Below are 26,686 nucleotides of genomic sequence, written 5' to 3'. Positions count from 1 at the left end.
GTAATTTGGCCAATTTCAAAATAGATATATTTTTTAAGGTAATATACAAAACTATCTATGTTGTTGTGTAAATCGAAAAAAAAAAATTCCTTCTTAAATCACATTTTAATAAAATAATCAATTTGAAGCGTTTAAATATGCTCATTTGTAGTTGATCTAAAAAATAAAAAAAACAGTTTGGGCCGAATATAGCATCTAGCCCACGAAGACTACTAAGGCATTCGGCCCAATCCAACATCTCTTGAAACACTGGAAGTGGATTGCCCTTTCACGTCGAGTCGTTGCCACTCTCCCGAGAAGCGACCCCAAACGACGCGAAGCAGGAAATTGGGGGCGGCGCCATGACCTTGGATGACGAGAAGTCGGTGTACGTCGGTGGCCTCCCTTACGAATGTACTCAGGAGGACCTTCGTCGTGCCTTCGACCTTTACGGCGCCATCGTCGACGTCAAAGTCTGTCTTCTTGCCTCCTTTTTTCTATTTAAATTTTATTCTTTGGTTATTTCGATTGGACGATGGGTGATGGCTCGGATTTTTAGGGTTTGAATTAACTGTTAGATCTACTAAATCTGCATCTAGAATCATCTGTAGAGCTGAAAATAAGAATGGAGAAGTTGGTGGTAGCAAATACGAGTGAGGAATTATTCGATGTGTGAAGTAAGCGATGCCCATACCGTTTCATCAGGGTGAAGGGTTGTGTTGCTAATGCGAGATTGATTCAAGAACCAATCTTATTTTCACGTCTGGATCTATTGCTGGGATGTAACTACGGATTAGTAGACCCAGAAATTGGTGCCATGTTTGATAATGCGAACTAACTAAAGATTCTAGACTGTCTTTTTAAGGAAAATTTTGTTCAAAAACTAAGCTTTTCAGTTTCCAGGTTCTTTTCTGGACATAGTAATCCCTAATGTTATTTTGCTTGCAGCAAGCTTATGTAACCAAAAATTGAATTTGTTCAAGGATGTAATTTTCTGATTCCTGAGTACACATACACAATCTCTAGCAAAGTTAGTGATACTTTATGGTTTGCAATAATGCAAATGGTATCAGAATATGAGTTTGGGTCTTTTAACTAGTTCGTTGATAATATTGTTGTTTGGAAGATATGCATACAGTCCTTAAGTTATAAAACCACCATAGGTATATCATAAATGAAACTGTCTTTGTCTCTGATCTCATCAGTGAACACAGACATTTAATTCTAACAGTGCAAGTGTTAACAGCTATCTACCAGCAACATTTACATATCTTCTATGGATATTACCTACCTCATTGCTATGTCAATGGAAAAATTTGCAGCATGTACATATCTTCTGCATCGAAACCTTTTAGTTCCACTTTGCATTTTGGGACCTTTACTTTGCAATGTTTCATCCTCTAGTTTGTACATATCTACTGCTATATGTTTGTTGCAGGACACAGATTTCACTGTCTTGTGGGTAATTTGGCAGCCATGTTGATTTGATCCTATTCCTTCCTCCCTTTCTCTTACCACACAACACAAAGGATTTGATGATGACATTCTATCATTTACTTAGGATTTTCTGTATATTGTTATCCGTCAGAGTGATGTGGTTGTTAAAAGACCTTACCTACAGGTCTACACCACCTTTGGTTCCAGAGTTCGCTTTGCTTTGAATTTTAGGTCTTCGCTGCAAGCTCGGTTTTTCTTTCTGGATCCTACTTAATTTATAGGAGTTGTTTCCCTGAAACTGATAATGAGTTGACTAAAATCTGGTTAGTATGGGAAAGTAATCCTATTCATATCACATTTGACTTGTAAACTACCACAACTACACTGATAAAGTCAAATAGCAATTCATACCAGATCCAACCTATGAGTACCAGAGAGAGTTATTATATATAAAAGTTCTTGTATGTTTAAAGTCTTCAAATTCATCATAAATTTTCCCCTGAAGCTCTTTAGGACAATATTTAAGCATCAATGAACTATTTGAATGTATCTAATGGATATTTTATTCGATGTGATTATACAATTGCAGATAATCAATGATCGACAAGTTGGAGGAAAATGTTATGGGTTTGTTACATTTAGAAATCCTAGGTCAGCTGTTGATGCTATCATGGACATGAATGGCAGGGTATGTGTCCTTTTTCTTTTCAAATTATTAATCAATTTATTTTCCCCCCACATATCCGTAGTTTGTTTCTATGCACTTGGAAGTAATTGCTGTTTGTTGTTAAAATGTAACTAGAAAATTGGAGGAAGACCTGTAAGAGTAAATGAAGTTCACACAAGAGGTGGAAGGCCAAATTTTCATCGAGAAAATTTCCATCGAGATGGAGATGATGATTGGGATAGGGGTAGGGAAAGGGAAAGAGAAAGGGATCATTTACATGACAGAAATCATTATCTAGATAGAAATTCTGAGCGATCTCAAGATAATAACAGGGATAGAGAAAGAGAGTCAGATTTTGAGCGTGGGCGTGACTTCATTCGAGCAAGAGAGCATCTTGTGGATCAAGAGAGAGATCGAGAGGATGAGGATCATGAGCGTCGAGGAGACCGTGATAGAGATTGGGAAAGGGATCATAATATGGATTGGGACCGTGATAGAGACTTGGACAAACCTAAAGATCCTGATGGAGGCAAGCTAATGGATAAGGAGCAACAATCAAGACAAAGACACGGGTATTCTATGACACTATCTTGTTCATGTTAATTGCTTAAGTAAGTTATCATAACATTTAATCAGTTGTTTGCTTGGTATCTAGTATAGCAATTTTGTTGTGGTGAGATCCAAATGTTGTGTGGTTGTTTCAATCTAATGTTTGTCTTCCTAACATGATTTTTCTACACTATTTTTTTTTTCTGGGGTTGATTGCATGGTTTTAGATCATTGTGCTATAACCTGTCATAATTAATGGACCGAATAATGCACACTTCTGAAATATAATGTTCAAAATGTTAAATGTTAATTGAGATAAAAAGAATTCATATACTTTATTGAAGAGTGGACCATATTTATATACAAATTAGGAATTTAATATTTGGAAACTATAATTAAGTATAATTAGGCTAATTGACAATTTGCCTAATTGACCGATATATTACCTAGATAATATGGTAGCTAATATATATATTATACCCAACTTGTTATAAAGATAATAGGCTTGAATCTCATTTAAAACTTTTGTGAAGATGTCCCTGATTTGTTCCTCAGTCTTTACATAGAAATCAAGTTTTATTGAATTTTCTTTAATATGCTTAGTTCGCTCATGAAACACAGGGTTCAACGCAATATGAAGAGCAACTTGGTTTAAGTCCTACTTCTCAAGAGTTGTTATATCCATATTATCTCACACATAGACTGTGCCTTATATTTTGACTCTGCACTTGATCGTGACACAATGTTTTGTTTCTTACTTTTCCATGAGACTAAATTTCCTTCCAAATCCTGAAATAGATTTTCTATCCATTTTGGAACTTGCCCAATCTGCCTCCGAAAAACATTGAATATGATCGTGCCCATGAATTTTATATACGATACCTTGTCTGGATGTTCCATTCAAGTAACATAAAATTTGCTCTAACGCTGAACGTTAATCGAATATGCAATATCTGGACGAGTTATGGTAAGGCAAATCAACTTCCTAACCAACCTTCGATATCTCTCAGGATGTTCAATGGTTCCCCATCTCCTATGAGGTGCATGTCATTGGAGCACTGCAAGGCTTTGTACTCAATTTCCATGTCTCAGTTAGTAAGTCAAGGGCATATTTTCTCTGAGATAAAGATATACCTTTTTTTACTCCTTGTAACCTCAACACCTAAGAAATACTTTAGCACTCCTAAGTCTTTCGTATGAAATTGAGTATGAATGCAAGATTTAAGAGATGAGATTCTCGTAGTAACACTTCCGGTGATAACACTATCATCCACATACACAACTAATAGAATGATTCCCGCTATTGACTGCTTGTAGAACATAGAATAGTCAGACTTGCTTTTCATCATACCAAAATTTTCGATAGCTTGACTAAATTTTCCAAACCAAGCACGAAGACTCTGTTTCAAACCATACAAAGCTTTTCGGAGATGACAAACTTACCCTGACTCCCTGAGCAAGAAAACTAGAAGGTTGCTCCATATACACCTCTTGAAGATTACCATGAAGAAAAGTATTCTTGATATCAAATTGATGTAAAGGCCAATTATGAGTAGCGGCCATTGAAATAAACAATTGAACATATGTCAATTTTGCAATAGGAGAAAAAATGTCAGAATAATCCACACCATAGGTATGAGCATAGCCTTTAGCAACAAGACATGTTTTTATCTGGCAACTAATCCATCTGGGTTGACTTTAACTTGGAATATCCATTTGCATCCAATAGCTCGTTTCCCTTAAGGTAGATCGACCAAGTCCCAAGTGTTATTGTCATCTAAAGCATTCATCTTCTCTATCATTTCATCTTTCCAACTAGGATGAGATATAACTTGACGGATAATTTTAGAAATAGAGATAGAGTCAAGTGAAGCAATAAAAGAACAAGAGGAAGATGACAAGCCATTATAAGAAACAAAAGAAGTAGGATAAGTACACTGGCGTTTACCTTTGCATAATGCAATAGGAAGACCATTGCTCGGGACTGGATTTGATGATGAAGTAGTAGTAATATGTGCAGGACATGAATCAAGAGGCTGTGACGTTTTCGAGTAGACTTGAATAATAGGAGGCTTAACCGGCCCGGTTCCGGGATAGGTGCGGAGCATGTGATAGAATACATAAACAAATCATCATCCTCCCTTTGGTGAGTCGGAATATGTGAGGATGGGAAATAAGATGTATCTTTCATGAAAGTGACATCAATTGAGACAAGATATTTGTTAATATTGGATAATAACACCTATAACCTTTCAGAAAACGAGAATAACCAAGGAAAATACACTTAAAGACTTGGGATTTAATTTAGTAATATGCATACGAGCATCTCGAACAAAACAAGTGCTACCAAATATCCTAGCGTTAATTGAAAATAATGACTTATTGGGAAAAACAATTTTGTAAGGGATCTCATCATGAGAATGACATGTGGTTAATGAGAAAACATGCAGTTAATGAGAATATACAATAGAAACTACATCAGCCCCAAAAAAAAGTTTGAGAACATTCATTTGAAATAAAAGGGCTCGTGAAATTTTAATAAGATGTCTGTTTTTACGTTTAGCCACATCATTTTGGGATGGAGTATCAACACGAGATTTCACGAAGCATGCCATTCTGACCCATATAAGATTGGAATGAACCATACGCATATTCCTTGGCATTATCACTTTGCAAAATGCGGATAGGCGCATTGAACTGAGTTTTAATCTAGCACAAAAGACACACAACAGAGAAAATAATTCAGAGCAATTTTTCATTAAATATAATCAAGTTACAAAGAATAATCATCCACAAAAGCAACAAAATACCTAAAATCAGGTTTGGACAAAATAGGATAAGGCCCCAAATATCAGAATGAACTAATTCAAAAGAAATAGTAGCATGTTTATTTACTCTAGGACTTGAACTAAGATGGTCATGTTTTGCGATATGACTCACAATCTAATAAAGACACTTTATCATATTGTGGACAAAACTTTTTGAGCAAAGGAAGAGATGGATGTCCCAACCTACAATTATCCTCGAAGGAAGAACACTCGAGCAAGCAAAAGAATTTGGGAGCGGTGTGTCAAGGGTGTAGAGGCCTCTAGACTCATGTGCTTTACCAATAATCTTCTTCGTTAAAAGATCCTGAAATAAGCAATGATCAAGGAAAAATGAGATGCAACAGTTAGATGGGATTCAAGTCGATTATCTTTGTAACAAGTTGGGTGTGATTAATATCTATGCTCCAACTTGAGGGGGAGTATTATCTATCTATCTATCTATATAAAAGATATTTAAATTAGGTAAATGTAAGACGGAGGACAGAGGAAGCAAAGGTGTTGGATTGATTGGTCCATATAGGGCTGTAAACCAACCAAGCTGAGTCGAACAGTAAGAGGCTCAAACTTAGGCACAGTTCGTTATCCCTAAGCTCGAGCTCGGCTCGAGTTCAATTCGAGCTTTAGTTCTTAAGCTCGAGTTCGACTCGTAATAAAATTAAATAGTTTGAATTCGGCTCGAGCGTGGCTCGAAAAAAACCCATTTAAAAAATTAAACAAGTTTAGTTCGAACCTCTTTAAGATAATTAACTATAATAATTAATAATATATTATTATATTTATTATTTATGTGATATTTAATAATAATAATAATAATAATAATAATAATAATAATAATAATAATAAGATAAACGAGCCTCTTAATAAACATGTTCGCGAGCTTCTTAACGAACACATTCGTGAGCCTCTAACGAACACGTTCGTGAGCCTCTAAACGAATATGTTCGCGAGCTCATGAGCCAAATACTGTTAAGCTCGAGCTGGGCTCGAAAATATTTTCGAGCTCGAAATCAGGCTCGAGCTCGGCTCGTTAACTTAATTGAACAAACTCGAACGATTTTTTTTTCAAGTGACCTGAATAGTTCGCGAGTGGCTTGGCTCATTACACCCCTAGTTCCATATCCATGAACACAAGATACAAATGCTAAAGTAATGGTAGGATTATTTGCTTTGGACTAAAAAGTAGAAAAAATATTAGAATTATTTGTCATATGATCTGTGGCATCAGAATGATCCATTTGGAGGACGAGAAAACAAAACATGCATTGTATTTACTTGAATCAACAATAGGAGTGACAGAGGAAGATGAAGACTTAAGTGATTCATGATATTGTGAGAACTTGGCAAATTCTTGAACCAATTTATCAGAGACATCATTAGTGGATGCAAATGGGCAAAGTGTTTTTGTTTTGTATTGAAGCTTTCTACACTCAAATTTTGTATGACCCTACTTATGACAGTAATTACACACAATACCGCTAGAATTTGAGTTTGAAAGTTTAGGGAACCTCCTCCTTTGTTTCTATTGTGACTAGTCGATCTTCCATGCTCATAATTAATATTGTGACTTACTAAAGCACTACTAAGCGGAACAAGCATAGTACTTTCTGTACGAAGAATGCGACTAAATACTTCTTGTAGAGAGAAATCTCAAAACTAGAGAGAACTTGTGACTTAAAGTCAAGAGAGCAAGGAAGCTCATGATAGCCATCCACTCTTGTTGTCATTATTGAACCTTCACATCAGGGCTAATGGGCAACAACATATTAAGCTCTTCATGTCTTCTTGAATGCCATAAAATAGTTGATCAGAGGCTGATCTTGTTTTTCCATACGATAAAATACTTTGCAAACCTTGTATATGCGGGAGAGATTCCCAGTAGAGAAATTCCAAGTAATCCATTAGTTCTTTAACATATTCATAGTGGTTGATCAAACCAATTGCCTCATTATCAATACAATTCTGAATTTGAAGGAATAAGCCAGCATCCTTTCTAAGTCATGTCTACTTCGAATCATCTCGAGGATGGTCATTAGTTAAATGACTATCTTTGTCAATACTTCGTAGGTAAAGATGAACAGTTATACTCCAATCCAAATAGTTTGAATCATTTAGCTTATAGTTTGTGATTTTAGACATCACAGACACATCTATCATAATAGAAGGCTTATTTTTAGCCATAAGATTTTATTCCAAAGGAAATCATAAGAGAGATGAAGGTGTAGGGATCTATTGTGAAAAACAAACTAAAAATGCAGCGGAAATCGATCCCTCCAGTGATCCATGCTTATGCAGAACTACTCTTGCAACTACTCTAGCGAATATGATTGTTATCTTTGATGCGTGACCAATCCTTAGAAGACTGCTAGTCTGATTGATCTAAGTGTGGTTAGAATGTTCGTGCCTCTACGATATCCACACGAGCACGTTCTTCGTTCGTCTCACGAACTTAGAAATTCGGAGAGCCTCACATACTCTCTTGTCAACAAGTTGGAAAGTGTGAATCACATACCCTTTCACTTGAAATTGGTATCAACTTGATATCTTATATGACTTGTGAGAATAAGTCATCAATTGACCTATATACTAGTTTCAACGTACTAATATTGTACTTGTATATTAATACTTGACTATAAATAATTACAAATAGTGTTATATATATATATATATATATATATATATATATATATATATATATATATATATATATATATATATATATATATATATATCGGCAGTTCCCCACAATCAATTCAACCAATTAATATGTTGTACATTAGAACCTATTATTCTAGGACACTATATTTACGCAGCTAGCACAAACATGAAGTAAATATAGCAAACAAAACATTGCCTATTTTAAATATGATACACTATGTCTTAACTCAATCAACTTATGATTGACTCTCAGGGCTGACACTGTTAGAAGGGAAGAAGAATTTTCTATTTTCTATTGAGAAGGAGACCAAGATGCAGTGGCAGCTTGAAGAGGAGAGTAGCAGCGGCTGTTTTTCTCTCATGTTAGGGTTGGAGGCGACAATGTGAGGCAGTAGCAAAGGAAGACTTTGAAGAGCAAATGAAAGGCAAAAATTGAGAGATTGCTAGAAAACTATTGAGGAAATTATTAAGGATTGGAATGCTGACCTACAAGAGCGCACTACAAAATTCCAAAAGCAGGCTACAACAATAGCTGAATGGGATATGAGGATTAATGACAGCTTGAATTAATTGAGACACTTCAGCAGGAGGTTGGCAAAGCTCGGGAGAGCTTGGAAAGCGAGAGGTGAACAACAACAGAAGAGGTAGGTGTTGCCCGCTTCGAGGCAGTGATTAAAGGATCGACCTTGATGATGAAGCCTTGTGCATTCCAAGCAGAGATGCAGAGGAAGGAAGAGCAGCAACTAGGCAGAGGATGCCGAAGCGTGGTTGGAGGCAGGGAGAGGCATGGCCATGGGCCACGAGCTCGTCGGATCAGTTCACTTTAAGAGTTGTTATAGTGTGTGTGAGTTATCTTTTAGGGTTTCCCTCTCTTGGCCACATTTTGTATTCGTCCTCCTTGTCGATGGATCCAATGGACGCTGATGCTAGGGGGAGTCAGTGCGCAGGTGATGTTGTATGCAGACATGGTGTAGCACGCAAACCCTTGTATGCGGAGGTTGTGACGGTGGAGAGAAAAGAACAAGAGGGCAGTATTGACGTGGTTGCGGCGGTGGAGAGAAAAGAACAAGAGGGCAGTAACGATGGACCTTAATTTAATTTCAAATTCTAATGTCGTGATACCATGTTAGTTGAGATAAAAAGAATTTAGACAATATTGAAGAGTGAATCATATTTATATACAAACTATGAATCTATATTAGGAAATTATAAATAGGTATAATTAGGCTAATTGACAATTTACCTAATTAACCGATATATTATCACACACACACAGACTGAGAATGCTAAGATTGATTTATGGGAGTAAAAAAAAAACACACGACTAGTTGGGAGCACTTAAGTATATGTCTATTAGTGAGAATGCTAAGATTGATTTATGGGAGTAAAAAAAATAAACATACGACTAATTGGGAGCACTTAAGTATATGTCTATTAGATAATATAATGATAGAAAATAGATTAAGCTAGTATGAACATTGTCAAAAGATAAGCATCAGATAATATAGTTATACAAGTTGAATTGATTAGAGTTGAGGGGTAAGAATAGAGGTAGATGAAAAAAAATCTATGTGACCTAAGTATAATTTAAATTTCATTTTGTGCCAATTAGCATATGCAATATGTATCAGTATTCCGTGCACTAGCATGGGCAAAAATTATGTTCCACTAAACTCTCACATATCAATTGTTTTGCCTATGTATTGCTCGTGTAGGGAAGTATAAACTTTGGTTTCAGTTCTTATTGAGTGAAATGACCTTAAACCCTATGAAATTTGATTTAAGTTATTTAAATGTGAATTAAACCTACTTTAGAGGCAATTTCAAATAATTACTAGTTAATTTGGGTTGATTAGAGTCTTATGCATGACAATAATTATATAATATAAACGATGTAATTTAATATGCAATTACATATATAAAGATTCGATGAAGTAATCATATGGGAGTTAATCTCAACAAAATAATTCTTCATAATACTCTTAATCTTTCTATGGTTACAACACATAATATGGTGATGTACTATAGCAGATGCTAATTGCTGTTCCAGTTATGCTAGTTCAACATCGTATTGCCAACTGAGGTATCTTAACTGGCATATGGATTAAATAATTCGAATTCTGATGCTACTTAAACCAAGTCATGAAAATTATGATGGTTATCGAGCTTGAATGCTACTAGAACCTATGCTCCTATCCAATACAAGACATACGTTCTAGTAGTAGACTCCTAGTAATAAATCATCAGTGGACATATTCTTACTGATAAGATATGCTATAAAGTGAGATGTTTGTTATATTTTTTAAAATTGTTTCTATTAATTTTTAATTCAATTTGGTATGAAAATTTTATATTCTTATTCTTGGACTTAAAGAAACCAAATAAGAGTAGATCAAAAGGATGGAGCTAATTCAAACCCATGATGGCGTGCCTGAACCATGCTGACCCATGGTGAGTGTTGACATGTCCCTAGACTGAGAGAATACTATTTCATCTGACACTGTAACTGACATTGGTATCCAAATTTAAGCCATTGATTCAAAACTTGGACATTACCAGTGGTGTAACCTTATAAAGAGTTCAGTACAGGGAGAAGATTCATTTATTTGACCCTTAAATAGTTGAAACTAATACACAATGATGACTATGATGTTTAGGACATATATCTTTTTTAATTGACCTTTATTTTAGATAATTACTTTGCATTTCATAGTTCTTAATTTCTATTGTTATATTATTTTTTTAAACTTTAAATATTAGCATCTTCATGTTTTGTTCTATTGAGATCAAACTAGTGGACCTAGTCAAATGAAAAAAAGGGGCAAATAGTTATGTTCAAATTGAAAAAAAAACATGGCAAATGTTGTCTCTTGGCTTAGGAAAATGACTCATTTCACGAGGAAAAGTATATGTCAATTTGAAATACATTGATGGTAAAAGGCTTCCCAAAATAACTTCCTTTTTAGAAAGGAATGTTCAAACAACAACAACCAAGCCTTATTCCACTAGATGGGGTCGGTTATATGGATCCTTTTATACTATTGGGCTCTATCTCCAATTATACCATCATCTATATTTAAATAAAGCTTATCTTGGTTTATCGTGGCTAACCAAGTTTTTTTAGTCTTCTTCTTCGTTCGATGTGTGTTTGTCATAGTTTCATATCGTCTAACTGGAGTATTTATTAGTCATTTAAGTATATGTCTGTACCATTTTAAATGTGTCTCTCGGAGTTTTTCCTCAGTAGATGCAACTATGACTTTTTCTCTAATACTCTCATTTCTTATTCTGTCCATTCTTGTATGTCCACACATCCATCTTAACATCCTCATCTCTGTAACTCTCATCTTCTGCTTATGTGCTCGAGTTATAGCCAACATTCAACTCCATATAACATAACAGGTCTAACTGCGGTTTTGTAAAATTTTCCTTTAAGTTTTAGAGGTACTTTACGGTTACATAAAACACCCGATGCTCTCTTCCACTTCAACCATCCTGCTTGTATTCTATGTAAGACATCTCTCTCAATCCCTCTATCATTTTGTAAAAATGATCCTAAATATCTAAACCTTTCGGCTCCGAGCAACTCGTCATCTCCTATCTTTACAATTGTCTCATTATATTTAATATTGCTAAACTTAAATTTCATATATTATGTCTTTAGTCTACTAAGCCTAAAACCTTTCCCTTCTAGTGTTTTCTGTCAAGTTTCTAGTTTAGCATTTATTCCTTCACGTGTTTTATCTACCAAAATAATATCATCTACAAACAACATATACCACGGTACTGTGGCTTGAATATGTGCAGTGAGTTCGTCCATAATTAGTGTAAAAAGATAGAGACTTAGAGCTGATCCTTAATGTAACTCTATCTTTATTGGAAATGCTTTAGTTACTCCGCCTGAAGTCTTTACTTTAGTCGTTACATCCTCGTACATATCCTTAATTAGTTCAATATATGTTACGCTAACACTTCTCTTTTCTAGAATTCTCCATATAATTTCTCTTGGGACTCTATCATAAACTTTTTCTAAGTCAATGAATACCATATGTAGATCTCGTTTTTGCTCACGATATTTTTAATTAATTGTCTAAGAAGATGTATAGCTTTTATTGTCGACCTTCTAGGCACGAACCCAAATTGATTTTCGGTCACCGTGGTCATCTCCCTTAATCTTTTTTTATTACTTTTTCCTAATGTTTCATGGTATGACTCATTAGTTTAATACCCCTATAGTTTGCACAATTTTGTATGTCTTCCTTGTTCTTATATAAGGGAACTAGAGTATTTATCCTCCATTGATCAAATATTTTTTTTGTTTTCAATATCATGTTAAATAATTTTGTAAGCCATTCAATCCCTTGTTTCCCTAGACATTTCCATACTTCTATCGGAATATCATCTGGTCCAATGATTTTTTCCTTTGTCCATCCCATTTAAAGGTTGTTATACTTCTAAAGTTTGAATTCTACGATAAAACTTTAAATTTCTATGCTCATTTGACATATTTAAATTACCTAAGTTGATCATCTAAACCTTAATTAAAAAGTTGATGAAAATACCTCTTCCATCGCTCTTTTATTTCTTCTTCGTTTACTAGTGCCATATTACATTCATTTTTAATACATTTTATTTGGATAAGATCTCTTGTCTTCCTTTCTCTCACTTTAGCTATTCTATAAATATCTCTTTCCCCTTCTTTTGTATCCAATTTTTGATATAATCGTTCAAAAGTTTTATTCTTTACTTCATTCACTACTCTCTTAGCTTCTTTCTTGACTATTGTATATTTTTTTTAGGTTTTCCTCGTTCTTACAAATATATAATTCCTTATAAGGTATTTATTTTTCCTTCATTTTCTCTTGTACTTTCTCATTCTACCACCAAGATTCTTTACTTAATGGTACATGTTCATTTGACTTACCGAGTACACTTTTAGCTACTATTTTCAACTTTGATACCATTTTATCCCATGTTATATTAGATTCACCGTATATTTCACCTAATGCTGGTACTCCTACCTTCTTCTTGAATATATTTTGTTTTCCATCCTTTAACTTCCACCACTTAATTCTAGGAGTCATATATATTTTCTTTCTATTGATATTATGCTTGAGGCGTATATCCAACACTACTAACCTATGTTGGGTAGTTAAGCTTTCTCCAAGGATGACCTTACAATCTTTACAAATCTTTCTATCCTTCTTCCTAACCATAAGAAAATCAATTTGCGATTTATTATTCCCACTTTTGAACGTGACTAATTATTCTTCTCTTTTCTAAAAAAACGTATTAGCTAATATAAGGTCATATGTTATCGCAAAATCTAATATAGTTTTCCCTTCCTCATTTCTTGTTCCAAACCTATAACCCCCATGGATCCTTTCATATTCCTTATTTTTCACTTCGACATGCCTATTTAGATCACCTCCTATTAAAATCATTTCATTTGGCGAAATGTTTTGTAATGTTTCATCCAAGTCGTCCTAAACCTTGATTTGGTAGTTTCATCTAATCCTACTTGCGGTGCATATACGCTAATTATGTTCATAGTTTCTTTCGCCACTATTATCTTAAGGGTTATAATTCTATCCCCTTTTCTAATTACTCCTACAATCTCATCCTTTAACGGACTATCTACAACAATACCGCTCCATTTCTTGCTTTACTCTTTATTGAGTACTATAACTTAAAACTCGAGTTCTATATCAGTTTTGCCTTTTCGCCTATCTATTTTGTCTTTTATACACACAAAATACTAATTTTTCTCCTAATCGTCGTATCTACTACTTTCATTGATTTATCAGTGAGGGTTCTTATGTTCCATGTTCCAAATCTTAGATTATTAGTTTTCCTATCATATTGGATTTTATCCAACCTATAGTATGAGAACTCTTGTCTATTTAACACTATACCCATGTTCTCATGGAGATGTAGCGGTCCTTGCTTTTAATGCTGGCTGACAACCTAATACAACTTTCCTCTTTTATCCGGGCTTGGGACCGGCTATGACTAAGTCATCACAGGCGGAGTTTCATAAAGGAATGTTACTTTTGCAATTTTAATCTATCTTTTAAGTTTTGATTAAAATATTTTGAACTGACCAGATTCTTCTGTGCTAGACAAATGAACATGTAGAATTATTTTTCTTGAAAATATTTTTTGGTGAAGCAAATGGAGCCTTTTGTTCTGTTTATTTGCTCGAAGCTTATTTCTTATGAGCTTAAAGTATTATACTAACGTCGTCAGTTAATTTCTTCTTTTCTAATCCTTTTAAGTTAATCAGTCCTTGTGCAAATTTGGTTAAGGCTACTACTACTTGGTAGTAATGATTAATGTATCAGGGTTTACTAATGGCAAGTTTGGAGCTGGACCTAGGCAGGAAGGAAAAATTTCCTTTTGCCAGTTGAACTGAGATCATATAGCTTTGAATGATACTGTCCAGGGATTACCACACATTAACTTTCAGGTGTATTTGTACACAGTGCAGAGACACTTAACCAGCACTGGTCCTAGGTTTATCCCAGTTGTGACTTTATTAGTTGGATACCGTTTGATAATTTGCTTCATCTTGTTTCTCAATGTTGCAGCTTTGCTTTGTGTTTCATGTCAATATTTCAAGAGAACTCTGAAACAATTGATAACTTTATCTCCTCAATCTTAACAGTTCTGGAACAACTGATCATCAATCCCGAGATATATCCTCCCATTCTAGTGATGATTATCGCAACCAAGTGAGCCAAGAAGTAAGTTATTTTGTTTGTTGAGAGCCCTTATCAATAAGATCATCTTGATTTTTGTCAATCTTCTTGTTTCTTTTGAAACCATGTTATTATGTGTGACTAGGTGAAAGAACAGTTGGAGCTATCTGTTCAAAGACGAGAGGAGCTTGAAAATGAGGTGTTTCATTTTAATGCATTTAAGACTTCAAAGACATTTTTAAATACTTGATGAATTTCTGTTTTGAGCAAAGTATGACACTTTAACTGGATTCAGTTGTATGTTGATTTTAAATTGATAGCAAATGATATCTTAGGTATGCAAGCAATGAAGTTATTCTCTTGCCCTTTCAGTGCTTGCTTTCTCTTGACACTTTGTCACACCTTAATTGAGTCCTCTTCCCATAGCTAGTAATGCTCACCAAGACAATGTGACAATTGTATTTGCACGTCCCTCATGCCAGTCAAGGGTTGTGCCACTTTAACATTAAACAACGCTTGTAATACATTCGTACTCAGCATTCACAGGATATAAAAACATCACATAAGTAATAAACGAAATAGGAGTAATTTAGTTGAAAGGAAACAACTAAATCTTCATTCACCTATGCATGGTCTAAAAGCAATAACATAAAGTACAAGAAATCTCATATTTGTTAAATAAAGTGCAAAAGATAAATAACAATAAATGATGAGAAAAACTCCATAAATCACATGAAAACTCCCAACTTCAAGCGGAATGATCTCTTAGAGCAACAAGTGTAGTATGTGTAACAACTTGATTTGACACCCCTGCCACTCACCTCAAGTTTATCTAGTTGACTTGGAGGCTTGTATACGATGCCATTAAAATTGATAGGAGAGCCTCTCAAGAAGTTAGAGCAAAAGGGTAGCCAGATGTCAATGTGCCATAATGTACCGTGTCTATCCTTACTATAACCATGCAAGATCTCATTCATACATCACATATATCTCTATATTCAATGCAAGTGATTCATCAATGCCTTAAAGAAGGGATAGACACCATGTCGACTTAAGGGAATCTCTCCAGCACAAGGATGCTACTAAGTGATTCTCTAGTTACACATTATTGACCCTAACTATCACACACAACTGTTTATTGGCAGTTATCTAGGGCCCTACATGCCCTTGAAGTCATGTGACACCCTATTTAAGCATCAACAACTTGAATGATCGTACATCCTATAATATTATTGAAGTTACGTGAACCCTAGTTAGGCATCAATGGCACAAACTGTTATGCACCCTGCCAAAGGCACTCTAGTCATCAAGCTAAAAGCCTTCAAATGAATCTAAGGTGATAAAACCACTCATCTTATCCTAGCTTGCCTAATGTATTGTGTATAGCAAATAATAGATGCTTAGGCTAATATTCCAAATTTGAGAAGTTAAATCTCATGGCATGACATGTAATAATATATATCTTTAAGAATGCATCATCATTATTATAGAAACAACAGATAAGCATATATCAGCTATTTAAAGAAGATACTCTTATCATGTATCAACATAAACAATCAGCATACACACGATGTGAGCATTGCACAATCATATCAAGAATCCAAGACTCACACTCACATATACGAAGCAATTAATCAAGGGTCTTCATTGAGGCAGGCCTCAACGAGAGCATCTATAATCCATTATGTCCAAAGGAAAGTTCTCAGTTGTGGGTTATGACCAAAAGGGATTAACCATAATGCTAATGATTTCTCCAAACTCTCTTTAGGTTTCCCTGCAAAAGTTCCCTTCTTTATTCATTTATACCACCCAATGTGCACAAGTACTTGTCAGATTCACCAACCAACACATACACCAATAAAACAAAATAAACACGAACACCTAACCACTTCACTTCAAGGTACTTATATAACACTACTCTCCTCTTTATATTTGCTTTTCCTATTATCCATGGATCTTATTCTTTTAAAATAGGGTTCTTTTTCTTTCATAAATTTTATTTCTTTTTTATGATTACCAACTGGTTTTTGGTAGTTTTCACAACTATATAGATCGTACCTATTATAGAAGATTGCCAATTGTTAATAAATAGAGTCCAAGGATGTTGTGATTGGCATAGAAATAAATCCCTGAAAGTTGGAGACAGGATTCATGTGAGAAAATATAAGTATCTGAGTTTTTTGCTTAAGCTTCTAAAGATAAAGGTACATGAATAGCCATTTGATCCCTATCAAAGCTTGCCTTGGATCCCATACAAACAAATGGGTGTAAACAAATGAAGAACCCTTTCACTAAAATAGGCTGGAATGGTTGTATGTCTAATATGCATAGGGATAGTAGGATAGATGCTAATGCTTTACTAGAATTATCTGCATATTATTTCAGTTTGTTGGAAACTAAATTCTTTTTCTCTAGTAGAAATGTAGAATGAAGTAACTTGACTAACCAGATTTCATACAATCCCTCTTCCTAGAGGGATCATCTAGTACATGGGGATGGGTACATTCATTCTCTATGAATCTACCAATCTTCCTTTGTGGATGTAATTACATTCATTCTCTATGAATCTATGAATCTTTCTTTATGGATGTAATGACATTCGGATTCTATGAATATATCAATCTTCCTTTAAAGGAACTGAATGGAATAAAGTTTCATGTTTTAAATTGGAGACATTATCAATTATAATCCCTAGCCTTCCAAGCTAACGATTTGGGTTAAATTCCTGCTACCCGCTGTGTTCTTCATTATGTCTTACAAATACATGCATAAGAATCACCATTAGTTAACAATGTAAAATAATTCACATATATAAACAATCTACAATATCTAAAGTGGTTATCACTTGCAAAAAGCAGTGATCAATACTTGCAAGTTACAGATGTACAAGGGGTTTTAAGTTAATTTTGTTCAATCTAAATAGGTTGAGATTAACAAACTAAGGTTTTTAAACTGCACATGCATGCCGACCACATATGTGGGACGTAAACTTAAATGTGGTTACTTTCAAAATCCACTTAGGTGGTTGTATATAGGGGTGTCAATTCTGGTGTGTCTGGGTCCGGGTCGAGTTAAAGATCATTTACCAAAAAAAATCCCAACCCGAGCTCAAACCGAACCCAGATAACCGAATAATCTGCTGAACCTAAAAAAAAAAAATTCTCTTTAAATTTTCACTTTTATCTCAATATTTCATCATTGTTATACTAAATTTGGTTATTTATGTACATAAAACATCTTAATATTCAAAATAAATTTTGATTTAACCCCCCAAAAAAAATCCTAAATCATAAATTTAGGTCAACTTGGGTAACCCGACCCGAAACTAAACTAACCCAAAACCGCCAACCTGAACCTGAACCCAAAAATTCCTAACCCGAACTTGATTTTTTTTGGGTCGGGTTGGCGGGTCAAGGTATTTTGACACCCTGAGTTGTATATGTTGGCCCAAGTGGAAGCTTTTTGAAACCATGGAGATGACTATTAAAAACGCTTAGCATGTTAGGAAATTTCCAATTTTATACTTAACAAATCAGTATGCAGACAATCTGTTTGCTTTTTGAAACAGACAAGCATTTCAAGATTTGTGAACCTGATAGTTGAACAAAACAAAAATGGGGATGGTAATTCCCTTTGTAACTCAAACCCAAGGGATTCCTTACAAAAAATTTCTGTGATGATGAATTGTCGGCTTTATTAGTTCTTTGTCTTTTGCAAAACCTACCAAATTAGGAATGCCGTACAGCCTTCTCTGATAGAAGACTTACCTCATGTTCCTTTAAGTGAATATTAATTTCATTCCAAGTTTAAGAGTCTGACTGGAAAGGCTAGTGTGTTGGTTGAATTCAGAATTGATCAACTCTCAGAATATAAATTTGGGGTTGCTTTTCTTAGAAGAATCTAAGTCTGATTTGAAAGGCTAGTGTGTTGGTTTGGATTGTGAATCAACCAAAGTCAGACAATATACATTTTTCCTTAGAAGAATCTTAAGTTACTAGAAACATGTTAATGCATTAGACGTATTTCTTAATTATGATAAACAGATTGAATATTGAAGTTTGTCTCAGAATCCTTTAATTTGTTATTTTATGTTTTTTTCTACCTTTTATTTCAAGTTTGATTGAGAATGCTACCCTCTGTTCTGATGTAAGATTTGTTCAACAAGTGTGCATTTTCATTAAGGGCAAGGTGGCATTTAGATGCTTCTAGCTTCTATTTTTTAATTGAATTATTCTATTGTGCAGTTACAGATGATTACCTGTGAATACACTAGTTCCTATTCTCCTTGGAAAATGATTTAAGCCTATTCTGTTTGATCAGATTACGATTATTGGAGATAAGGTTGAAGAGAAAAAGCTTGTTATTTCAGATCTACAAAAGAAATCTCAGGTGCTTTAGTTCTGATAACTTAGTGATGTCATGAAGCTGTCAATTTATCTTTTCCTAAATTTATATATTTATATTTTGATTTACCAGTCGAATCTACTTTAAATTACTTGCCTAATCAATTTATTACCTGATCAATACTCTTCCCAAGAACAGAAACTAGAGGATGCTGTGGCGGCTGCTAAGAAGCTCACTTCTCAGCGGCAGTCGATGCTAATAAAGGTAAATTTTTTTAATCCTATTGTCCATATTTGAAACTTCTCCACTTGTTTTTTTGATTTAACAAATGGGAGAATCTTTTTATCACCTGATTCCAGCTGCAGAGTTGCTATCTTCGATCTCAAGACTTTGCTGACAGACTCAAGAGCTCTGAGCAGGAACTCCAGGCTAGTTTTTCTTGGATCACTATCTTTTCAAACTTTTCAAGAACAGAATTTTCGTCACGGACTTGAGCTTATTATAGATAAAAAGAAATAGGAAATTATCAGAAAAATATTGAAAGTTTAGAAATTAATGAACTACAGATAAAAGAACAGCTTAGTCATCTCAATTGGTTAGTTGTTTTTACAAGTGGATAAAGGCATAAAGCCAGTAAAAGGTATGGAATCTTGTACATGCTAATTGGTATTCTCATGTTCATTCCACACTGTTAACAGAAGACTCTACTTGGAGTTAAAAAGTTCCAACTTCTACAAAGTAGGGAGTTAATAAGTTCTAACTTCTAGATTTTCTGCTATTAACAGAAGACCCCTGTCTACATGGAGTTAATAAGTTCTGTGTCCAGATTTTCTACCATTCATTACCCCCTGCTCACTTGGAAAGAAAGTAGGGAGGATAGAAAAGTTATTTTGAGGTAAAACAGATTTAAGGAATTTTGATTACTAATTACTTGGAGAGTAAGTAAACCGGAAGATCATAACATTTGACCTTCTTCCCAAAACTTTATTGTTTAAATTTTCTTACCCACCATAAATTGAAATGGTATGAGAAAAAACCAATTTATAAAATTTAGAAGAGTCATCTACTAGAGTGGAAGCCTGGAAGGGGTAAGGGGGTGAAGGGCGATCAAAGAAAATATTAGTCAATATAATAAAAAAAATTAATTAATTTGAATATTCATTGGTGCTATTGCTTTGCATAGATCTCAATGGAGGGATAAGACACAGCTTCATGATGAAAATGATCTACCCTTATGGTTTTCCAGAGTTAATTCTTAGTGCTTGTCTGCTTTGGAATGCAAACATAGGTCTTGGCAACAAATGGATAGGTGTCACTTGGATTGGGAGGGGATTGCCTGAGTTTGTCTCTCCGAAAAACCACTAACTTTTGGTTGCCAAGATTGATTTCTTCAACTTTACTTTCGTCTTTTTCAATTGACGTCTAGCTCATACACTGCTGCTGGCATCACAACAGGATTTTCGCCCGTCATGTGACTTTCTTCAGTTGATCACCAACTTGAGATCAGTGTCATTAATTTGATGACTTTGTTGAAAAACCAGATAAATCCATCAAATACTTACAATACCCAGCTTGAAGGTGAAAGTATAAGGCCACTTGTCATTGCCACATTTGTTGCTTTGCCCACCCATCCCAGTGGTGGCTTCATGTGCTTCTATCTCACCTTTCCTTTCCAAGAATTTGGTTTACTCACTGACTTTGGAACTGGTTTATTTGTATGAGCCCCTAGCAATATGGAGTTGAGGTAGCCAAACCGAGTTGTATAAGACATTGGAGATGACACGAGGGAGTTTGTTGAGATATGGAGTTGGCAAGTGCAGCAGGTGGGGAGGAAGGCAGATAGTGGCTGGGTAGATAGAGGGAGGAAGAAGAAAAGGATAAATTAGTTGTTTGATCATTTTTTTTTTTTCCTTTCTTCCCAAGTAAACAACCTTTTGATCTTTTATTCCCTCTCTATTTCTTTATCCTATAATAGCAAACAGGTGTTTAGTCCTTGAAATACTTGCTGAATAAATGGAGATTCACTCTGTTGTGTGCTTCCACTCTTAATTACGACTTCTTCCTTCTGGCTACCCTTGACATTTCTGAGGCATATGCTTACTGAATAAATGAATAGGTTTGGACATGTGGTAGCAATGACAGGGTTGATGCCTGTGAAGTTGGGGTATTGGTGGGCATAATATAGAGGAGTTATCAATGTGCAGGTGATGACTTAGGTGGAGAATTGTAATATCGGTGGCTATGTTTGGATCTCGACGGATGCTACTTTGGCTTAGTGGGAGCATTAGAAACAAGAGAGGCTAAGGTTTAGGCAACGAGAACTATTGAGATTAATTTTAAGTTCGTCCATATTATATTGACCATATCAAAGGATATACTGTTGGATCCCGTGATTATTTTGATATGATCAACCAAGTTAGGTGAGGTCTTGTTTGGTTTTGATCCCTGTGTCTAAGTGTGCAGGAGCTTAGTAGCGTAGGAAGTCGAGTGCAAGATGCAGCTAGCGAGAAGGATGACACGGGAAGGGAGTCGACGGGCTCGGTGTGTCCGAAGGATGAAAGAGCTGCGGAAGAATACACCGGTGGACAAGAAGAACGTGTGCCACGTTCGAGGGACGAGAAGCCGGAGCGGAAGCCTGCTCGAGGAGAAGACCGAAAATTGGGGGGTTCGGGTGAGTCCTATTTCGGTTGGCCGCAATCACCCAAACTATCGGGACTTCGGAAGCTAAAGTGAAGACAAAAAAGTGCTGGAAAAGCAGTTGGAGGCGCCCTCAACAATTGTTGAGGCGCCTCCGCCCTCTCCAAAGTGAGGGCGCCCTCAACAGCATTGAGGGCGCTCTCAATGTCCTTGAGGGTGTCCTCAACTGGGTCAACATGACCGTTTGGGCACGGATAAAGTTTTATCCGCTTATCTACTTGGAGACGCCCTCAACCCCTTTGGAGGCACCCTCAAGACTCGAGATAGGATTTCCAGTAGCTATATAAAGACCCCTGGAGCTAGAAAATTATTTAATCAACTCTGTATTCAATTCCTTGCAACATCTAAGCTTTCTTAGTGTGTAAAAAGACTTCTCCGCCTACAGTGAAGGAGACGTTTCTAGTAGAGCTGTTCAACTGCCTTGGATTAACAACTACGTAGGTTGTAACCAAGTCAAATCCCTGAGTCTTCTTTCTTTCCTTTCTGTTAGTTTGTTTTTATTTTATTATTGCTATTTCTAGAGTTGAAAGTACGAGGAGGGTAGTTCTTATTTTGCAGACAATTCATCCCTCCCCTCTTGCCGACCTCGCTGCACAACAAGTGGTATCAGAGCCATACCGCCTCAGAAGGACTGACTGCCGATTGAAGCATTAAGATCAAGACGATGGTCGGTGCAAGTATTCATCCCCACGAAATTCAACGGAGACTTCGCAACATGGAAATGCCGAATGGAGGTATTCTTCAAAACAAAATTTGATATTCTTTTAATTATGAAATACGGTTTTGCAGCCCCTAAAGACAAGGAAGAATACAACTGGACAAAAAAGGAGCAAGTTGATTTCGTGGCCAACGGAAAGGCAGAATTCCATCTGCTCAATGTCCTGCCACCCAGGAGGTAAGTCGGATTGGAAGTTACAACTCCGCCAAAGACCTTTGGAAAAAATTCCTGGAGCTCCACGAAAGCACCTCAGAAGCGAAGTTAGCAAGGCGCGACATTCTCCGGACTCGGCTTACAAATCTCCGGATGAACAACGACGAAAAGGTAGCGCAACTCCAAGCAAGAACTAAGGAGTTGATAAATCAACTAAGCAATCTCGGAGAAACGGTAACAAACCGAGACTCGATCCAGTATGCGCTCAACGCCTTCCCAAGAACTCCGGAATGAGCGTCCTCAGTAGATGCATACTATATCTCTAAGGACTTTGAGGTAAGTACGTTAGAAAATTTATTCTCTACCTTCGAACTTCACGAATCTCGAATTGTAGAACCTAATCAAATAGAGAAGTCAATCTCAATGTTGCCCTACAAGCCGAGATGGACGATCTCGACTCAGAAGCATCGATCGATGAAACTGAAACAGCGCTATTGGTAAGGAAGTTAAATAAGTTTATTAAGACTAATAAACTTAGATCGCAATCGAGAAAGCATCAACGCAACAGAAAGACGGTCTGATGCTACAACTGCAACAAGAAAGGGCACATCAAGGATGACCGCCCAAAATTGAAGAAAAGGGACAAGGAGAAGTCCCAGAAACCGGCGCCCTCTAAACGTAAGAGTCTGAAGGCTACATGAGATGAATCATCATCCTCCGAATCTGAAGTCGAACCTTCTCGGGATTAGCACTGATGGCCAACCATTAAGAAGATGAGACCAACTCAGAAATGAGCATAGATGAAGGGGGAGGATCATCAGAAGAAGAAAGCTGCGATGAAGGGGGAGCATCAGAAATAGAGACAAGTCAGGTACGTGCGCTAACCCCTAGATAGTCTTTTCGCTTTATCAAAGTACTTATTAAAGACTTAGTCAAATCAGAAAAAGAAATTGCTGATTTAAAAATACTGTTAGATAATTTGAACTCAGAAAATGAAAAGTTAAAATTGGAAATTGAAAAATGATCATGCATGCTTAAATAAATTTCAAAAATCAAAGCTAAAGTTTTATGGTAAATTAAATTGGTATATTAAACATCACCAAGGACAACTTAGAAAAGTTTTCAGAAATTATGTTCCAAAATCTTTTCTAGATTATTTTTTTTTTAAGTTAGCGCTTTTAGCAAGAAAAATTAAATAGTTAATTTCTTTATGAGGCTTTATCTAAGAAAGTGGTTCTTGTTGCAATAACTAAGAAGGCCTAGTGTCTCGCCACTACTTGGAAGCCAAAATATTGAAATAAAAATGTTTAATTAACTTATTGATAAAGCAGGAAAATAGAAATTAAACAATGCTTTAATAAGTTTTTTTTAACATTTGTTGAAAATTTCTCAAAAAATACTTTGTTTAAATTGCCTAAAAAGTGGAATTCTTTGTTAACTTAGAATTTATTTTGAAAAATTTCTATCTCGATTTTTTGCTGTGATCAAAGGGGGAGAGATAGGATCAAGTTTAGGGGGAGTTAATATAAAAAATATTTTTTTTTGGAACTAGATAATATTTTTTAAATCTTTTGTTTACTTAGTGTTGCAAATTCTATTATTGCAATCATTATGCTTAAAATGTTAGTTTAGTAATTTCTTTAAATTACTACTTGTCTGTTTTTTTATCCTAACTCAAACTTGGGTTGATGCACATCAAAAAGAGGGAGATTGTTGGACACCATGGTTGTTTTGATGTGATCAACTAAGTTAGGTTAGATCCTGTTTGATTTTGATCCCTGTGTCTAAGTGTGCAGGAGCTTAGGAGCGCAGAAAGTCGAGCGGAAGACGCAGTTAGCGAGAAGGACGGCACGGGAAAGGAGCCGACGGGATTGGTGCGTCCAAAGGACGAAAGAGTTGCGGAAGAGTACACCGGTGGACGAGAAGAACATGCGCGATGTTCGAGGGATGAGAAGCCGAAGCAGAAGTCTGCTCGAGGAGAAGGTCGGAAATTGGGTTCGGGTGAGTCCTATTTCGGTTGGCCGCAATCACCCAAGCTATCGGGACTTCGGAAGTTAAAGTGAAGACAAAGAAGTGCTGGAATAGTAGCTGGAGGCGCCCTCAACAACTGTTGAGGCGCCTCCACCCTCACCAGAGTGAGGGCACCCTCAACAGCATTGAGGACGCCCTCAATGTCCTTGAGGGTGTCCTCAACTGGGTCAACATGACCGTTTATGCACGGATAAAGTTTTATCCGCTTATCTACTTGGAGGCGCCCTTAACCCCTTTGGAGGCACCCTCAAGACTGGAGATAGGATTTTCAAGAGCTATATAAAGACCCTTGGAACTAGGAAATTATTTAATCAACTCTGTATTCAATTCCTAGCAACATCTGAGCTTTCTTAGTGTGTAAAAAGGCTTCTCCGCCTACAGTGAAGGAGACGTTTCTAGTAGAGCTGTTCAACTGCCTTGGATTAACAACCATCTAGGTTGTAACAAAATCAAATCTCCGAGTCTTCTTTCTTTCCTTTCTGTTAGTTTGTTTTTATTTTATTGTTGCTATTTTAGAGTTGAAAGTACGAGGAGGGTAGTTCTTATTTTGTATGTAATTCATCCCTCCCCTCTTGCCGTTCCCGTTGCACCAACATATACTATACTAAAACTATTAGATAAAAAAAACTTAGCACAAAATGGAAATTGAGGCCTCAGACAGCCAGATCAACAGCAATGGTATTTATAAGCTTATGTATATACATGTAGTCACCAAGGATAAAGACAATTGAATGCCCCATAATGTTGGACTCATAGTTTTTTCCTCGTTTTCTTTCACAACGTTGGATAAAATATTTCATGGATTAAGCTCGGAAGCATCGATGGCAAGAAAGCAAGGGTTTAAATGCCCACAGTGCTGGTCAGACTTTAATATTGTTCTATGCACTTGCATACCAAGCTTTTGAATTTTCTGCATCTCGATTTTTAAACTTTTGGCTGCAAGTAAGTTTTCCCTAAGTTTGATGTACATAACCTGTGTTATTGCAGTCACTTGTTGATGCAGCAATCTCCGAAATCGATGTGGGTGAGGATGCCAATGCAAGAGATGGATCAGTTTACGCAAATGGGAAGGTGTGACATTCCCAACTCGTGGGACAATTGTCCATCCTTTGGAAAGTAGGTAAGTTCTTTGTAAACTGTGGCACTGAATGTGGATTAGTTTTGCTCATGTATTATTATATTTAGATCTGTGTTTTCTGCACTCTTTGTAACTAAATTGCAACTTGTGGTCAAAACAGCAGCTTCAACCTTCTTATTATTTTCCCACTTTATATCCATCCTGGAGAACCTCCTGCAAGGTTGTCGAATTCCACCCCATGGTATTGTTTGTTTAGTTTCATTTTTTTTTTCCTCTCATTTTCGATTGCATACCTGAATTATCTTTTGAGAAGTCAACGTACGACGGATAATTTCCTTTTCCAAATTAATTTTGGATTATAATCTTATTTTGGTTGAAAGGAAGCCTGACGTAACGATAAAATTGTAATTGTTATAGTGTGCTTGGGTACTATATAAAATGGAATCGGCTTACCTTCTAGAACTTGAACAAGATTAATAAAGCAAAAGAAATAAATATTTTAAATAGAATAAAACTTCACTTGATAACTGTCCCTGAAAAGAAACTAATACAATTAGAAATTATATTCATTAAAAAAAAAGTGTCTAATACATAGAATTTTAGTTTCGAAGAATAATTTTCATAAATAAAAACTCAATTTATCTAAATAAAGATTCTAATCAACCTTTTTTTCATAAAAACTAAATAATCTTTTAAAAATTCCCTCATCAATTTCTAAAAATAATAAATCATTAAAATTTAAAAACTCAAGACAGACTTAAGCCTTTCGACAACATTTCAATTATAATTTAAAATTTTAATTGGGTTGACAATGCTATGAACAAGAGATATGAAATAACACTAGACTAC

The 26,686-nt window shown here is 35.7% G+C and overlaps 1 protein-coding gene and 1 long non-coding RNA gene across 2 annotated transcripts; both read left to right on the top strand.

Annotated features, from left to right (window-relative positions):
* Positions 1-249: 249 nt before the first annotated feature.
* LOC122001304 (glycine-rich RNA-binding protein RZ1B-like) lies at positions 250-26,036 on the top strand. Its single transcript, XM_042555985.1, has 9 exons — positions 250-452; positions 2,006-2,104; positions 2,219-2,655; positions 14,783-14,861; positions 14,962-15,015; positions 19,137-19,205; positions 19,359-19,424; positions 19,520-19,588; positions 25,747-26,036. The coding sequence occupies exons 1-9, from the start codon at positions 342-344 to the stop codon at positions 25,834-25,836; spliced, it is 1,074 nt and encodes a 357-aa protein (XP_042411919.1). The 5' UTR covers positions 250-341; the 3' UTR covers positions 25,837-26,036.
* Positions 8,374-9,097, top strand: LOC122001305. The gene is made up of 2 exons (XR_006117315.1): positions 8,374-8,759; positions 8,833-9,097. It is a non-coding gene; the product is annotated as an uncharacterized LOC122001305 (long non-coding RNA).
* Positions 26,037-26,686: the final 650 nt, after the last annotated feature.

This window comes from Zingiber officinale, chromosome 7A, assembly GCF_018446385.1.
Source record: "Zingiber officinale cultivar Zhangliang chromosome 7A, Zo_v1.1, whole genome shotgun sequence".
NCBI lineage: Eukaryota > Viridiplantae > Streptophyta > Magnoliopsida > Zingiberales > Zingiberaceae > Zingiber > Zingiber officinale.
Note: the sequence above shows the minus strand (reverse complement) of the source record. Positions and strands in the feature narration are given on the sequence as shown.

Bases quoted from the DNA above. Each gene is read 5' to 3' on its own strand.
- LOC122001304 (XM_042555985.1), top strand. From the start codon at position 342: ATGACCTTGGATGACGAGAAGTCGGTGTACGTCGGTGGCCTCCCTTAC. The intron at 2,656-14,782 runs GTATTCTATGAC...CAATCTTAACAG, and splicing joins CAATCAAGACAAAGACACGG to TTCTGGAACAACTGATCATC. The intron at 19,425-19,519 runs GTAAATTTTTTT...ACCTGATTCCAG, and splicing joins GGCAGTCGATGCTAATAAAG to CTGCAGAGTTGCTATCTTCG.